The 16,799-nt window shown below is 42.8% G+C and overlaps 1 protein-coding gene across 1 annotated transcript; it reads right to left on the minus strand.

Moving 5' to 3' along the window:
* Positions 1-5,692: 5,692 nt before the first annotated feature.
* On the minus strand, positions 5,693-15,831 carry GREM1 (gremlin 1, DAN family BMP antagonist). Its single transcript, XM_036385049.2, has 2 exons — positions 15,627-15,831; positions 5,693-9,125 (listed from the first exon to the last, which is right to left on the minus strand). The coding sequence occupies exons 1-2, from the start codon at positions 15,827-15,829 to the stop codon at positions 8,570-8,572; spliced, it is 759 nt and encodes a 252-aa protein (XP_036240942.1). The 5' UTR covers positions 15,830-15,831; the 3' UTR covers positions 5,693-8,569.
* Positions 15,832-16,799: the final 968 nt, after the last annotated feature.

Genomic DNA, 16,799 nt, shown 5'->3' on the forward strand with positions numbered 1-16,799 from the left:
TGTCAGCCCCAGATAGAAATCGAGCCGCTGTTGGGATTAACAGGTTAAAGAGAACTGGTGAGGCAAAATGACATCATCCTAAATTGGTGCACTTAGACTCCTTATGGAAGATTAAAAGATTTCCCTGGTAACACTCATTTGTCCCTGTGGGAGAAAGTGGGGTTTGTTTCACCCATTGACTAATACTAATCAAAGAATAAATTTCAAGCATTTGCAATGAAATTATCACTTGTAACAAGTTCATGAGGTTAAAACTTCTTTGGGATTTTTATGCCACACTGAAGTGCAGTTATGTCCTTGTGAGTGAATTTGACAGATTTGATAGAGATGGTAGAGATCGTTGCTGTGTTATCTGCTGGATAAATGCCTTGAAGTGAATATTTTCACAGGAATTGATCTGTGCTTGATTTGTACTTGCATAGTCTATTTATAGCTAACAAATATAAGCTCTATGCAGGTGGCTCACTTCTGACAACACAGTACAAACTGAGTACACTCCTCCTTTCACGTTAATGCCAATACATCTCTCCTGTTATTAATAAGCTATTTAGACACATTCTGACAGCAGACTAGACCTCATCTTTGAGATCAGTACCTGACACTCATATTTCTTTGCTCTTGCCCTCTGTTTCTTTTCACCATCCATCACACTGACTCTTACTTCCTATCCTCTCCTGTGAAATAGACACTACCTTCGTTTTTCATCAACAGTAAAACAGATCAAGGTGGTTTCATGTGTTGGTAAAGATAAATGTCGAGGCTAAAATCTTTCCTTGTGTGTCTTCCATTAAATTTCACTGTGTAGCATTTGTACACTTTTCAGCTATGATGCACAAAAGCCAGTGCTGCAAAATATTTTCAATCTCATAACATCATGACTCTGTAGAAAACTAGTGTCCTTTTAGGTAATCAGTGCTTATGCATTGAAATTAATTACCATTAAAACCTCCCTGTGTTTTGTGACTTTCTTGTCCAGTCGTTTCAAATGGCTCCTTCTCAAACGGCACAGGTTGTATATCATGTCAAGGAGAGGACTGGCAAAATGTGCTTTGGAAATATGCAAACAATATTTCAATGTAATAGTGATAAATAAAGACGTGTTTTCCTCTGTAGTCATAGCAATTGTAAGGAAGATGTGAAGATGCATTTGAACAATTCTCATTGGAAGAGTCTTTTTTTTACCCAGCTTCTCTCCTGAGGTGAGTTAATTGCAAGTCTTCTCACTTAGCTTATGTGATAGAAAGAGATGAACTTTTTTTGTGCATCTGTGTGTAATGTTTTGTCCCTGGTAATGAACTAAAATATTTGATTCTGAAAGAAGGAGGGTTTTTTTTGGGTTACAAAGGAGTTTGTTGCAAGAACTGAACTTAGTTGTACAGGAGTAAGGAGCCTGCTGACTTCTGATCAAGGCTGACAGCTTAAGAAAACCTGCCAGGGTAGCTGTTCTCTCTGTTGGCTGAGCGATGGCATTTTCATCACCAGACAAAGTTCAGAATTTCTTTCAGAGAAAAACTGAGCTTGACTTTTTGAACTTTCAGACTACTGAGCTGAGCAGAGTGAAACCAATTGTTGAGACATCATGCATGGATCTAAGGGACCAGTGGGTATGAACTATGCTAGAGAATCATGATAACACATTCTTCATGCTTTTTTTTTCTGTTTCCTTTTAACCATTGTTCTTGCTCTGCTGTTTGTCCTGAGTCTTACTTGCTTTTCACCATTTCTCAGTAGCAGTGAATGTATAAGATATCGTGGGAGAAACCTGAGACCACTTAAAAGCAGCTCTAAGATGAGTTCAACTCACATTCTCAGAGCAATGTTCTCCTTGAATGGGAAGATCCAGATCAAAGGCAAGTTGGACACCTCTTGGTTGTTATGGTACTTCAGAATCTTTCACTGGTGTTCATTCAGCAGCAGCTCTCCTTTCAGAAAGCGTATTCTGTACAAAAAGACCACTAAAAGCAACTCAATGGTGAAATTAGAGATCTACATAGATTACATTCCCAATGCAAAGGAATGGATTAGCTTAACTTTCAACTCCTGCTGCCTAATGTTGATTTAATATATTGTCTTGACTTTTAATAAGGTTATTGAAAGATAAAAGCATATAAGGAGCTGTGCCACAGATGCGACTGTCAGAACTTCATACGCAAAATAAAAAGAGACATTATAATAAAATGAAAATTGAATGTTGCTTGTATAAAATCTGGCTTTGTTTTGATGCATAAAAAAGCAAACACTGTTCCATACTGAGGTTTTCAAGAATGTCTTAAGTACACAATGCTTCTGATGCCACCCCAGTTGCCTATATATAGATCTGTCTTGTGTAAAGAATTTAAAAAGCATTAGAATAGAGAAATCAAAGAGACAATAAATTTTAAACCAATCTTATTGTCTGCAGCCTAAAGTGTTATAAAGATCAAAGTGGAGCAAACATCTGGCATTTGCCTTTCTGCAAAAATTAGATCAAATTACCTACCATAGGATTTAGATCCATTCAATAAGTTCTTGCCATTGTACACATAGTTTTCTCTCTCCTTTTTATTTGCTAAATCTAACTTAACACCCAAATTCTAGTCTCTTCGTTCATTTGAAGCTGAAACAAATTAACAACAAAAATGGAAATCACGTCCCTCATGAACATCTGTTTTCGAAGGAACATTCAAGGTCCTTCAGATCCTAAAGAGAGAAGTTCAGCAAGACTTCATCCATTAAGGGTAATTGTCTAGAAATAAACTTAACTAAATACACAAAACCCTGTCCCCATCCTTAAAAAAAGAAATTCTTCGTGACTACACTTCTAACTAGTCATTGTAGTCACTCCTAAAATGTGTTATTAAGAAGCTTGACACAGTACTCAATAGTTTTATGTATGATCTTATCCAATATACATTTTTCAGACTTCTAAATATATCTAATGCACGGCTTGGCTTTTACACCTTTGTTTAGAGAAGTAAATACATTTATGTTACATCTATATAGCATGATTTTTTAATTCTCTGTATAGAACAATAGACTACTACAAAGCTAAGATTGAGAGTATATCTCTTCTCTTAAATACAGAATTTAATGTGTCCTTACACCTCAAAAACTGAATTACAAAAATTTAAATGAAAGAAAGACAATATTGCCTGCAAATTCATCATTATATGAATCAAAAATCTCAATAGTGCTCAGTTGTGATGCCATATGATAAAATCATGATTAATGAATTTGAGTATTCTAACCCATATGAGCTGTAAATTACACATTGGTTCTTTCCAATTGCTTTAAGCAGAAACCTTATTGATATTACTAGGCAGAAAAGTAACACATAGCTCTCAAATATTCTGGAGAGAGAGATTTTTTAACCTCTGTTCCTTTTTGCTCTTGTAATATGAACTGGAATATTACTTTTTTCCACAACGCATTCTTTAAAAAAAGAAATGCAAATGTAGAAAGTTCCAATTTTCTTTGCAGAACTTTTATTGTGAGTCAGTGTAATTTTTCTATTTGATCCATCCCCAAGCTATGTGATCTGCATCTGTACCACAGCAAGGAGGAGTTATTGCTTATCATGGCTTAGAATTTTGGGGGGTTTTAATGCAATCTCAAAGAACCTTTTTTTATATCAGTATAAACTTTCTCATATCTTGCTCCTTGATTTTTCAAAAAAAAAGTGGATTCTGAATTTCATTTTCAAAACTTTTAGAAAATAATAGAAAAGTGAGCAAGTGACAGTTAAAATTTCTTTACTCCTCCACCCAGACCCATGAAAGCTTGAGGAAGAATTCAAGCAGCCAGAAGCCACACATTGAGACAAGGCACTTTAAAGTCATCAGCTACATTCCCAGGCAGGCAGTGCACATAGGCTTCAGATGTTTTTATGTAGATGCATTACAAGGTAGCGTCAAAAATCTGCACTGGGACTCTTTGTGATACTTGTGCATTGCTAGGAATTTCTGCTTTCAGTCTCAGCTGATAAAAAAAATAAATCTGATGGTTATTAAAAATATGAACCACTGTTTTGGCTAAATAAATACATGTTAAATTTTCACTCCCTTAACATTTAAATGATGCAGCTCTCCCCTTTGGTTAGTGGATTGCAACAATCCAGGTAAGCAGGACAGCTCAGAAAAAAATTTGGGTGTTCTTCTGCCAAAATTAACTGTTGTATTTCAGTAACTAATGAAGTGTTTTTTGGGACAGGTTTGAGTTATTTGGAATGAATAAGATCTAGGTATTTTTCACTTGGTTGTTCTCCTTCAGGAAATCTTTTGGAACTAAAACCTGTAGGTTTACATCTACAGTGGAAAAGGAACATCAGCCCCAAGGGTGCAGTTCTAATTCTCCTTTCTCCTTTCTTTTTTGGGTTGGGTTTTTTCTGTTTTGGCAGTGGGTTTTTGTTTGGTTTGGGGTTTTTTTTTCACTCAGGAGAAGGTAAATAACAAGGTGAAGTTACCCCATCATTTTTGCAAAGTCCAGGTGCCTGTTGCCAGGCTGGTGGAGCAGAGGCACGGTGCCCACGGTGCACATCTGCGGCTCAGATGGGAGCACGCTCGGCAGAGCCAGCGCTCCGCTCTCGGTGCCTCGGAATCACACACACTGCGAGCTCCCAGCAGCACATGGCTGACAGAGCACACCAGAAACCCCACACACACCCAGCCCAGCCCACTGGGCACAGAGAAAGGAGGTCTCATTTCTGTCTGCATCCTTGACAGCAGAGTAAGGTGTGCGAATTCTCTCTCTCTTGCTTTCTTTTGGTCTGTGTAACTAACTATAAAGCACATGGGAGGTTATCTTCAATTCAAAGCTGGTATGTAGAATAAACTATAATTAAATTACATGTTACTATATAATTAGTAAGACCAGCACCATGGAGTACTAGAAAGCTAAGTCTAGGAGGTTTTTCTCTGGTTTAAATATTTAAATAAAGATAGATATGCACAACTTCTCAAGGAAACATTCTGCTCAACTGTGCCCATACCTCAGACCAGAAAAAGTCAATTACCTTCCAAAAAAAAAAAGATTCTTAGCTGATTTTATTATCTTTCGAGCAAGTTTTAGAAGCATGACAAAGCTAGATGTGAAGGAAGACTTAACAAAAAGGGTGGAAAGTTCGAAGAAATATGTTCTCCCTGGCTGCAGTCCTTCCTCAACCCTGGCCTTGCACATGTGCTAGCAGCAGTGACAAATCTTCCTGTTCTTTTCTTATAATTCTTTTGCATCTCCTCTGTCCCTATTTGCAGCTTGCAATATGCTGTATTGTAAAGGTGTTCCTTACTCTTTTTTTCTAGAAGTGGGACTAAACGGCCAGCTAAACACTAAACTGAGATAAGGCATAAGGAATGCAGGCCAGCTCCAACTTTAACTCTACAACAATTCAAAGCTGATTTATATTTTCAACTGTCACTCTATGGTTTACAAGGGGAAAAGTGTGAGCAAAGATTGAGATTTTCCTTCTATAAATTGTGGAAGGGTGAGGGGCAAGTGACAGATCTCATTTAAAAGCCTTATTGAAGTAGCCGTGTTGAATGATGGTGCCATTGCTTGTCTCTATGTCTTATTGTCATAATGTAAAGCCTTTTATAATTAGAAGAAACCACAGAAGTCAGGATAAAGTACAACAGATCCAGAAAGAGCTGGAAACTTGAGGAAGGGGGGAAAAACCAAACCAGAAAAACCACAAAAAACCAAAAAACAAACAACAATAGACACAGGCTGGAGAAGATATTTTATTTATTCGTTACTAGTAGTTAAAATGACGTATAAAATGCTGGGAAGAAAAAAAACTCCAATTCTATTCAGTTACAAAATAATTAAAACTTCATTTTAAACCAAGTTTTGCTTTGTGAGACCGAGCATGAAAATACTGCAGCCTTAGGTTATATAGTCCATTGTTTTTAGAATAAAGCAGACATTTAAATACATATTGTGGTTGATATTAAATATCTCATATAATTGTAAGTTAGCAGAACTTTCTTACTCTCAGGCAATAACTAGCAATTCATATGGGTGAGGGGGATCTGCCTCAAAGGGAGTTCCGTCATGATCTATGCACAGGCAGTTTTAGAACATAAAGATTTGGAATACTTTTATCAATTTTCCTTGAGAATTCTAGACAAAACTTAAAGGAGTTTCTGAAGCTATGCTTAACAGCTAAGGGGTTAGGGACATAGCAGTCTCTGTCAAAGAAAATGTGAATTTTGCTGTCAATTTTACATGAAGAAAAAAATGATTCATAAGGTGTTCCCATTTCTTGAACAAAAACCCAAGCTAGTACAAAATTTCCAGCAATGACTGAGGTTGGCCCTTTCCCCTGGGGAAAAAAAATAAAAAAAGAAATTTAAATGAAAATATTCCCTGCCTATTATGAGTGAAAGAGAATTTGTATTAAAAATAACATTAAATATCCTTATCTTTCTGTTTAACTATTCACATTCCACACAGTGGAAACCTACCTCCTATAATTCCAGATTTTAAAACTGGATTTTAAAATCCATGAAAACATGTCAAACTGCTGAGTGAGAGTATACCCAATGAAATGCATTTTAATAATACCAATAAATGGGTTGTAATCATTTAATTTTACAAACACAAACCTCACAGCAGTGGATTTTAGAACAAAGATAGACGAGCTGTAGAGATGCAGGATATCACAAATAAATGTATGATGCATTACATAACAGGTGGGAAAATTGATAAAACAAGGCCACATAGAATGCACCTGTGACATGCCACTCATCATATATCTTTCCCTCTGGGCAGATTGTCCTCCTTAATATTCTATGGCAAGAAATCATGTCAAAATAATCACCTTGTGGCTGAGAGAGGCATCTGGTGGGAGAGAGCAGAGTTATACTGACAGTGAATCCAACAGAATATTGCTGCTGAGTGGGGAAACTGAGTCCTGGACCCTCCAAGACCCATCACACAGTAAGTGTGGGCCTTGGAGTGCTCAGGATAGCAAGGACAACATGCATGGGTGGGCTGCCTCTCTGGTCCAATCCCCAGCACACACCTCATTAAAATAACTTTTTTGTAGGAACTTCTGTGCTCTTGCCAAACTTTATAGCCCTGATCAATTTTAAACTCCTAAGCCTGAACGAAAGAAAAGACAAGATAACATCACAGGTGAGAGTCATCAAACTGTTGGAAGTAGGGTGTCCCCTTTTATGTTTTTCCCCCCAGATGAGAGGGGCAGTCAGCCCTAATTCTCTTTACTTACTCCAAATCCAGTTTAAATGCAAGTCTGTGGTAAAAGATATAAAAAGAGGATCATTGCTGGCAAAGTTCTGCATCTCTGTTTCAACAAACTGCATGCCTGTGGCAAAGCTAAAATAACAATAACAATGCAATGTTTACTAGTCATGAATGTCGTGTCTTTTGTCTCTTGTGTGGTTATTGCATTTTCAGTCACATGATGCTTGTTTTAATTTTTGCTCTGCTCTTTATGTACTAAATTACTGCCATTCTGTACTTGATCTTGGTTAGCAAGATTTTTGTGCTGTGGTTATGTATGTGTGTGAAAAAGAAGAGTTTGGATACACACAATGAAGTAGGCACACTCATTGCATGTATGTATAGATACCACTGCCTAAGAGATACTGCATATACGTATATATGTAGATATGAAGAATAACTGATATCAGAAATAAAAGACATCAAATGGATCTAGTGGCATAAGAATGGGTTCTGTTTGGTTTGGAGAGCCATCAGAATTCAGAAGTATATTTATAGCCTGGTATATAGTTTCTTTTTAATTTATGTAATATATGACTAGGTATATAAATTAAAGCAAAACGTAAACAGAAGACAATATCTCTTCCTCTGTGTTTTCCTATTTATGTACCTTTCCTTTTTCTACTCCCTTTTGTACTCTCCCTTTCTACTTGCTTTGACCTTTTGCTTTCTAAGTTGCTGTAGATCTGTTTCTCATCCACCTATATTGACTTTTCAGCACTCCCACATCCCCCCATTGTTCTCCAGACATGGATTTTGGATTGCAGCTATTTTTTTGAAGAAGCGTGGTACAAACTCTCAACACAGCTTCTATTTTCAGTGATGGCTGTGCTAGACTTTAAACTGCTCTTTGTCTATTTTTTATATAAGAATAGATTTGTGCTTTGAAATATATTGTCCTCTTGCTTTGATGTTTCACATAATACAGTAAAAAAAATAGCACAAAGGTGAACATTCGCAAAAGCCACAGCTCCACTTTCCCAGCAAGCAGCAAAATTGTGAATATACACATGAATTAGGAAACCTAATTCATGACTATGGGTAATTAGGGTTTTTTTTACTGTCTCATACGCTGTTTTTGTTTGGTTGGTTTTTGTTTTTTTTTTTTTTGTAGTGAACATTCATGCATTTGCTCATCCATATCCATTTTCTCCCCTACACACACACATGCATGCCCTTTCCTTACATGAATTTTTTCTTTCTTTTTGGGGGGTTTTGCTTGTTTTAGGTAATTCACTAGGTCCCTTTCAGTTTTGGCCAGCCTTGAAGGTAGGCTAGTTCACGCCACTCACTCTCACAATGGCAGTGATTGCATACAGTCAGAGTGCAATTGCTACTTTTTCTCCATTTAGTCCAAGTCAATAGATATACACCGGCACTCCTTAACTCGGGTGATTCTTTTTTTCTTTCTTGGGGGCTGAAGCTCGGGGCAATTGAGTGTAACAGTCATAGTGGTGAATTTCTTGGGCTTGCAGAAGGAACAAGACTGGAAGGAGCCTTCTTCTTTACGGACGTGCCGGGGGATGTAGAAGGAATTGCACTGGCCGTAGCAGAACCTGTTGATGATGGTGCGGCTGTTGCAGCCTTCCTCGTGGATAGTTTGTTTGAGGGGCTGGGTTTTGCACCAGTCCCGCTTCAGGTACTTGCGCTCAGTGATGTGCAGCGCCTCCTGGCTGGACTCCAGCACCTCCTCAGCAGGCATCGAGGTGCCCTTTCCTCGCTCTCGGTGCCTGGAGCCTGACTGCTGCTGTGTCTGCATCTGCTCCGAATCATTGGGCTGATCCTTGACAGGAGGAGGGATAGCACCCTGAGATCCACGATTCCGCTTTCTCCCTTCGGCCGCTGGCAGCAGAAACCCCATCAGAAGAAACAGGGCACCGATGGCATACAGCGTGCGGACCATCCTGTAGGAAGGAAGGTGAGGAAATAAAGCACAGTTGTGGATTTCAGATATCAACAGAAGCCAGGTATGCACTAAATTTTCAGCTCCATGAAAAAAATGTGTGCACACACACTTATAAAACATAAGAATTCAAGCCTGAACCAGCTGGAAAGCTGTTCCCAAATTACCAAGTGATAAAAGCTTTCAAATAGAGTGATTGAAAGTAAGCCCAAACAGAATTTTGTTTGTGTGTCCTCCATCTTTTTCCAGCTTTTTTCTCCACGTGCATTACCCTAGTTCTCATTCCCTTCTTATAGCTCACTAACATACAGGAAGATTGCTCCTTACTTACAACAGTGGAAGAACAAATTTTATACTACACAAGGATTCATTTACATGATACAGCTATCTACAATACCAGAGGGCTATAGTCTTTGTCTCAGCAGATGTAGTCTAGATTTCTGTTCCCTAATCAGACTAAGAAACTTTATACAGCTCCTTGAATAATGTACATCCAGTATATAATGTATATGTTGTATACACCTGCAGCCTGTTTTACAGCTTCCCAACCTCTGCCACACTGCACCTCCAAAGGGGTCCAGTGTATCTGAGTGCAATGATGCTTAAGCTGAGAGATGTGCAACAAGCCAGGCAACAAACATAAAAGAATATTTAGGTACAGGTTAAAAGAGATGTGTCTTATAATTTCAAACTACATCCTCTCATACATTGCACTGAATTCTTGATTGAAGTAATACAGATGCAATCACAGTACTGAGAATTTTTCAGATCCCTAAATTTTATTCATTTTACACAGAATGGTGTTGTTGGAGGGCAGAATTTTGTAAATATGCACAGAGTTTGTGCATACAAAAAGAGACCACTTCAGGAAGTGCAGTTAAGTGGGGATCATCAGGTCCTTCAAAACCGTATGGCTGCCCCAAACCTAACTATTGGGTAGGAATAACTTTCCTACTTATACTTTCCTCCCTTATTCCACCATTTCTGTTGCTTCCCAAATCTGAGTTCTTGAGGCTGTTCTGTCAGCTTAAAACACCAACCAGCACAGAAAAAACTCATCAGTGTCACACTTCCCCCTTCCAGAAGCACCATGGTCTCCAAGTTTTTCTGAAAGGAGCTATGTGGTAGCAAGACAGGTGAGGTATTAAGTCTCTGAGGGACACTCTCCATGGAAGCGTGGAGGAAGGCACCAGAAATGAACAACTAATTGCAAAAAACCACTGTAAAACACTAAAATTGTGAAGAGACACAGGCATTAAAAAGGAAAAGAACTGTGAAAAAAAAATGTTGAGGAAGTCATTGTTTTCTACCTGCTTGGAGTGCTGCAGTTATATTCCCTGTTTGACTTCCTTTATTAGTATGGAAAAAAATAGCATTTAAATTGAAAAATCCTTCTTGTGTTACTGCCCAAGAAACATGTGAAACCATGGGCACTGTCCTGGACGGCTTCATCCGCTCTGCTGAGACCACACAACTAGGCAGGAAAGCAGCCAAATGCCAGTGCTGTGAGGGCCACCTAGAGACTCAGCAGAGGCTCAGGATAAGTACTGTTTGCTGTAAAAAATAACTGCTAATTTCTCAGTTATTAGGTCTTCCCAGTCACATGGAGAAAATAAATGTTGTGCTGTTCAAACAGCCTTTCTCATCAAATGGATTGAGAGAGGAATTCCTGAAGTAGGAAAGTGTCATAGGGGGTTCTACTACATTCAGGGAGTTGATTGTGGATCTAATATTTTTAGTCTTTGTCAGCAGATTTCTAGAGCACCTAGAGTTCCTGATGTATCATAGATGTATACATTCATTTCAGTAATCTATGTACCAGCATGTCCTGTGTTTGGCAGTCAAGGAAGGGGCATAAGAATGATGCAGTTGGTGACTCCAACAGACAATCTGGAAGGGCAGCTGTCAGTATCTAAATGAAATATGGCATGGAATGCACAATTTTAATAACCTTAAGACTTTGACATAGACAAAAATAAGTTGGGAATTCCAATTAAGGAATAACACAGCATAATTTCAAGTGTCAGCCTAGACTTCACATTTGCTGGTTTTTCCTCATCTCTATTACAACCTGAATATTGTTTAAACATGTTTAGTTTTAATTTTTTCTTAAAAATAAGTTTTCAGAGAATTATTAACTATTGTTTATTCCGTTAAGAGATCAGAATGATTTCTTTCAAAACTATTCTTATTTCTCTGGTGACTGTCTAGTCACCACTATTTTAATATGCACTTTATTTACTCAACATGGTGCCAGTCTTAAAAGAAAGAAAAAAAAGTTATTGCATGAAGTTGAAAATAAATTGCTAGGTTGTAAGCAGTGCCAGAAAACTTCAGGTGTTTATTTTATTTAGTGTCCCACAACTTGGATGAGGTTCCACCAATATGCATATTCCTGGATTACTTTTATTTTTAAAACTGATTAGCTACACATTTTCTTTCTTTTTTTTTCACCATAGATGGCACAGCAAGGTCTAGTCCTACAAAAATGAGTTGTATTCTGGGATGGGAATCTGGGGAGAGTTTCATAGTAATATATACTATTGTAAGGTCTGTGGCCCAGATTCATGCAACTTTATGAAGCACAAGCTTATCCTAAGGAAATGCAAGCATGTGTTTCAGTGTAATCCTAAACTGGGAAGAGGTAATTTTTCACTGGGTTGGTTTCCAGCCTTAAAGGTGGAAGCTGCATTACATGCTCATAAAAGAAATTGTAACTCAAATGAAAATTAGCCACTCGGCAGAAACATTTGTTATGGTCACTTCCAAAACACACATCTAAAAGTAATCCAGAAACTCGGGATAAATACAGGTTAAATTCAGAAGAGGCTGTGTGAACAGCAGCTAAGCAGGATCTTTTTTTAATAACTAATTAAAAATTTATTTCTAAATTAAGATCTAAATTTTTTAAATGAAAAACACAAAGGAAAATGAGGTGGTATGCCTCAGGAAGGAAAGCAGCCAAAATGGAGTACGGGCACCCTGCAGCACCTCTGGTGGCAGGGCAATCAATGCTTTTGCTTATGAGAGAAGATGACACCTTGGCTTACACTAGGAAGTGAAGTGGTTCATCTCTCTATGAGTTAGCAGTTGTGAGTGTTTCTTTAACAGGTTTTTTACTGAAAGAAGTAAAACACAGAAGAGGACAGTAGAAGTAACTAAAATCAGCGTTACCATACCAAAAGTTTTACTGAAGAGAAATGTCTCCTGAAGTAAATGCTTTTTCTCCTCATTACAGTCATAACTCTGCAGAAGTTGTAGCTCTGCAGCTGTGAGAATCAGGCTGTAAAAGCTTATATTCCATGTTTCTGCAAAATTTTCATTACTTGATACCAACTGGCTGTTACACTGGCATAACAAGAAATCCTTCGGAGAATTCATTTGAGAATCCTTTGAACAAACAGATGACCATAACCAAAATGATCAATTCCCTCATTTCATTCAGATCCAGAGAGATATGACAGAATATTTATTTTTTTAAAGTAACACAATACTACAAAACACTATTCTTTCCATATTCCACTGCTGAGTTCCACTTTTCATCATCTGTAAGCTCTTAGTCCTAAAGCCAAAAGAAGTTTTATTGCTGACTTCAAACAGGAGCAGAATTGGGCCCTAACATTCATATCACTTCATATGTGGTTTATCTAGAGCCTGAGATCTCATCATCTAAAACAGATTAAGAAATGTGTGGATTAGTACTAGCAACTATTGAAAGAAATATAAATGCTTTCAGGTTTACTATTTCATACAATTAGTTTGTAATTTTTTTCACTTATACATTTTCTGCTATGAATTAAGGATCTCCACATGTCAGTTCACAGACAGAATTTCCCTATGAGTTCCTAGGCAGAGTCAGAAAGTTACTACTGACATTTTTAGCTCAACACAACTTGTTTAAAGGATCTGGATGGAAACCTGGTTGAAATACCCAGCAAAATTGTCACAGATCTTAACAGGCCTGTAACCTCATCTGTAAACCCCTTCTATTAGCAAAATATTATGAAGAGCCATGGACTCCTGTGCTTCACAAGAAACATGAAAAATAATCTGATGAAGAACTAAAAAAAAAAAAACCAACAATTATTTGGTGGACTTCAAATACAAGCCAAAGAAAGACACAAAATACAATCCCTTTGACTACTACGAAAATAGAAGTGGTTTATGTCCCGAAGGATCAGAATAATTTTATGCCTTGCATATTACGTCTGAATTACAGAAACACTCTTACGTAATGTTTTCATAGTTCATAGATCTGTATTTTTAAATATTAAAAAAGCATAGTGATGGCAGTTCCCAGAAAACTGCATTTTTTTTGAAATCAAGACAGCAAAACTAACATCTGTGTTTCATAGAATTTGGATATATTTACATTTCAGAAAATTTCTTCTTGAGAGTCATAGAGATGGGGTGGGGGGGGTTGAGACATATAAGGAGTGTAGGCAGCAATTTTTAAAACAAACAAACAAACCAACCAACCAACCAACCAACCCTTGAAACCTTGAGAATTCCCCGTTTAAGAAACTATTTTTCTGCAGGACATCCTATGGGATTCCCGGGATGCTGAACATCATGGTGGACATGGCTGGTACCAAACCCGGGTTTGCCTTGCCTGAAGACGCCCACGCGGCCTGACAGCTCCCAGCTTCCCTGCGCCAAACTCCCTGCAGACGCATTTCCTCAGGGAGCCCTAAAACAACCGAGAGAGCTTTGCTTCTCTCTCTGCACTGCCGTGCGTGCTGGAAAGGAGAGTCTTCAGCAGAAGCTACGCATTTCTGGGTAGCACTGCCGAGAGAAAAAAGCCAAATGCTTTAGCACAACTTGGCACTGAACGCTGAAGAGGAGCGGAGAGCTACGGCCATCGGTGCCTTTGTCACTTACACACAGCCTCAGCGCACGCTGGTTGGTTATTCCCGCTTTGCCGGGCTCAGAGAGGAGCGGGGCAGGAGCTGAGCGCTTCTGCGGCTCTCGGGTCGCGGGGCCGGGCTCAGAGGCAGCTGAGGCTGGGGAGCCACTGGCTCTGCACCCGGAGGTCGCTGCTCACAAAACGCCTGATAAACCCGGCGTCCTGTCAGCAGCAGGGAGAGCCAAAGGCGCGCTGGTGACCCAGAGCCCCGTCTGTGAAAAGGAGGTTGTGTCTCAGCCCTGGTGACCGAAACAGGATTCGCTTGCCATTCTTTCGCCGAGAGGAGCCACAAATGGGACACCAGGAGTGCGGCCGCAGCTGATGGCCGGGGAGGGACTCTGCGGTACAGCGGGCCGGGGGCCGCGCACCTTGCCAGCCCCGCGCCTTGCCAGCCCCGGGCCGCACCGCCCCAGCCGAGGCAGTAACACGGGAGAGCCTGGCTGCGCCGCGGGGATCGCCGGCCGCCGGCAGGGCGGGGAGACCGCAGGCTCGGTTTGGCTCGGCGTGGCCGGGAGCGACTCGGCCCGGCTCCCCGAGGGCGGGGACGCTCCTGGCGGCGGCAGGCGACACCGACGGCTCTTCCCACGGGCCACGGCCGCGATCTAGATTAACCCAACGGAGGACGAACTCGCTGAAGGGACTGCCAAGCCCCCGGGGGATCGTATTGAAACAGACGGGGCAAGCAAGCAGGCTTGCCCTCCAGAAGGGAAAAGCCCTGCGCCGAGCCGCGCCGCTGGCCCCGGGCCGGGAGGAGCGCGGCCGGGCCGAGGGGCTGTCAGCTCCGTGAGGGCAGCGCTGACCGACGGGCGCACGGAGCCGTCGGCTCGACAAAACTCCCGCGGCTCCGAGTCAGGTGGGAGGGCTGGGCGGAGAGGCGGCCGAGGTCGCCGAGCGCAGCGCTGGGGTCGCGTTCCGTCCGCTGCGCTCCCGCCCGCCCGGGGCTGCGCGGGGAAGGACGCGGGGCGCTGCCCACGGGCGCTGCCGGTGCGGAGCCTCCGCTCCGCGGCATCCGACCCCGCTGGCACACACCGAGTCTCCCGGACGGCACGCAGCCCGCCCCGGGAGCTCCTGAGGCACCAGGAGCGCGCTCCTACGAGGAGCGGAGATTTGCAAAGGCGGGCCAGGACAGAGCCGGGGGCTAAGCGGCCTCGTAGAGGGCAGCTCGGCGGGACGAGATGGGATGGGGCTGGCACCTGGGGATCTGCCCCCGCCCCGCTCCGTGCAGAGGCCGGGCCGGGATTTTTCCGTGTCTCGGGTGGGCGCCGAATCCAATTTGTCGGGAGTGATGCTGTAGGCGGAGATGAGAGGCAGAGCTAACGGGGCTTTTGCAGTCCCCGTGCTTGTGAGGGGAAAGAGATGTGACGGTGCCCTAATCCCCAGCGCTGCGGCGGAAAGCTCGGTGCGCCTCGCTCCCGCAGACGGGAGGGACGGGCGTCACCCCCTGCAAAACCGAGACGCCCTGGAGTTTTGCTAGACACCGGTGAACAGCTCCTTCCCTTGCCCCTTTCTGAAGGTAGGATAGAGAGCTTGAAATTCTGCCTCCCACAGACACTGGCCGAACTCGCGGCCGCCGGACCCGCTGGTGTCCCTGCTCACCTGCGCGGCGCGGGCGGCTCCGCGGCGGGGCTCGGCTCGGTGGCGGTGGCTCCTCGGCGCGGGCTGGGGCTCTGCGGGGCTCTGAGCGATGGGTCACTCGGTGGAGCGGGTGGCGTGGGAGCCCGAAGCTGCCCGGGAGTCCATAGAGAGAGAGAATGTCGGGTCCTGCCTACAAATTGCAGCAGCGCCGAGCTGTCTCCCATTTAAATGTCTGCCAGCTGAGATCTGCTCTCCAAGCCCCTCCAGATCATTGGACAAGCGCCTCCAAAGCCCGTGTTATCCGCCCCTTTTAACACTTCCATAAACTTCCACCAGGGAAAGCTTTCAGTCATCCAGATAAACACTCGACTACTTTCCTGTCTTCAGAGAATCGGTGCTAAAGGTCACCACCCCAAGGAATTGTTCCTGGAATGCACAGAAAATTCACATTTTCCATCCCCATTAAAGTATGACAGTTAAGAAGAATTAAATCCTACCGCCTCCGCCGCCTTTCCGCGCACGCTGGGTGCTTCCCTGCCCGTGAGCCGGCCGGGCGAGTGGGCCGGCTGCGGGGAGCCCCTGACCGGCCTGCCTTGGCCGGGGGAGGCAGCCACCTTTGCAGCCCTCCCTCTTGCAAATTGGCTTTCTGAGGTTCTGCAGTATGCCGGGAATTTCGCAGCTTTGGAGGAAAAAGCCTCTGTGGCAATGTCTGTGTGCAGGGGTGTTAAACCGTGGCTCTCGATCCTCAGCCCCGCGCTCATGGCTCTGTATCACTGAGGGTTTGGATTTTTTTTTTTTTTTTTTTTGGGGGGGGGGGAAGCGGGGGATTTGTCTTTTTTTTTTTTTCCTTAATTTTGTCCCGTCGCTGTCTCTCGGGGGGCGGGGGGCTCCTCAAGCCTCCGAGAGGGGCAAGGACGGCGAAGCAGCGGCGCGTCCCGCCGAGGCGGAGCGCGGAGCCGGCCGGAGCGGCCCGGCCGTCGGGGCAGCCGCGGGCAGCGCAGCCGGGGCAGCGCAGCCGCGCCGCGCCAGCCTCCGCAGGTCCCGGGGGCCGCCCGAAAGGAGGCAGAACTCGTGGGGGGGGGGGGGTTGAGCGCTTTGCGGACCCAGACCGTCCCAGCAATAGCCGGGAGCATCTCTGTACACTGCAGCTGCCCGAAGGTGTACCCCGAATCTGCAGACAGCGTCGGGCTGGGG

This window comes from Molothrus ater, chromosome 6, assembly GCF_012460135.2.
Source record: "Molothrus ater isolate BHLD 08-10-18 breed brown headed cowbird chromosome 6, BPBGC_Mater_1.1, whole genome shotgun sequence".
In the NCBI taxonomy this organism is placed as follows: domain Eukaryota; kingdom Metazoa; phylum Chordata; class Aves; order Passeriformes; family Icteridae; genus Molothrus; species Molothrus ater.

What these genes read in the sequence shown, in the direction of transcription:
- GREM1 (XM_036385049.2), bottom strand. Translation starts at nt 15,829, where the DNA reads ATGGGAGACAGCTCGGCGCTGCTGCAATTTGTAGGCAGGACCCGACAT. An exon ending in GAGCCGCCCGCGCCGCGCAG is followed by an intron (nt 9,126 to 15,626) that starts GTGAGCAGGGAC and finishes TCCTTCCTACAG; the next exon opens with GATGGTCCGCACGCTGTATG.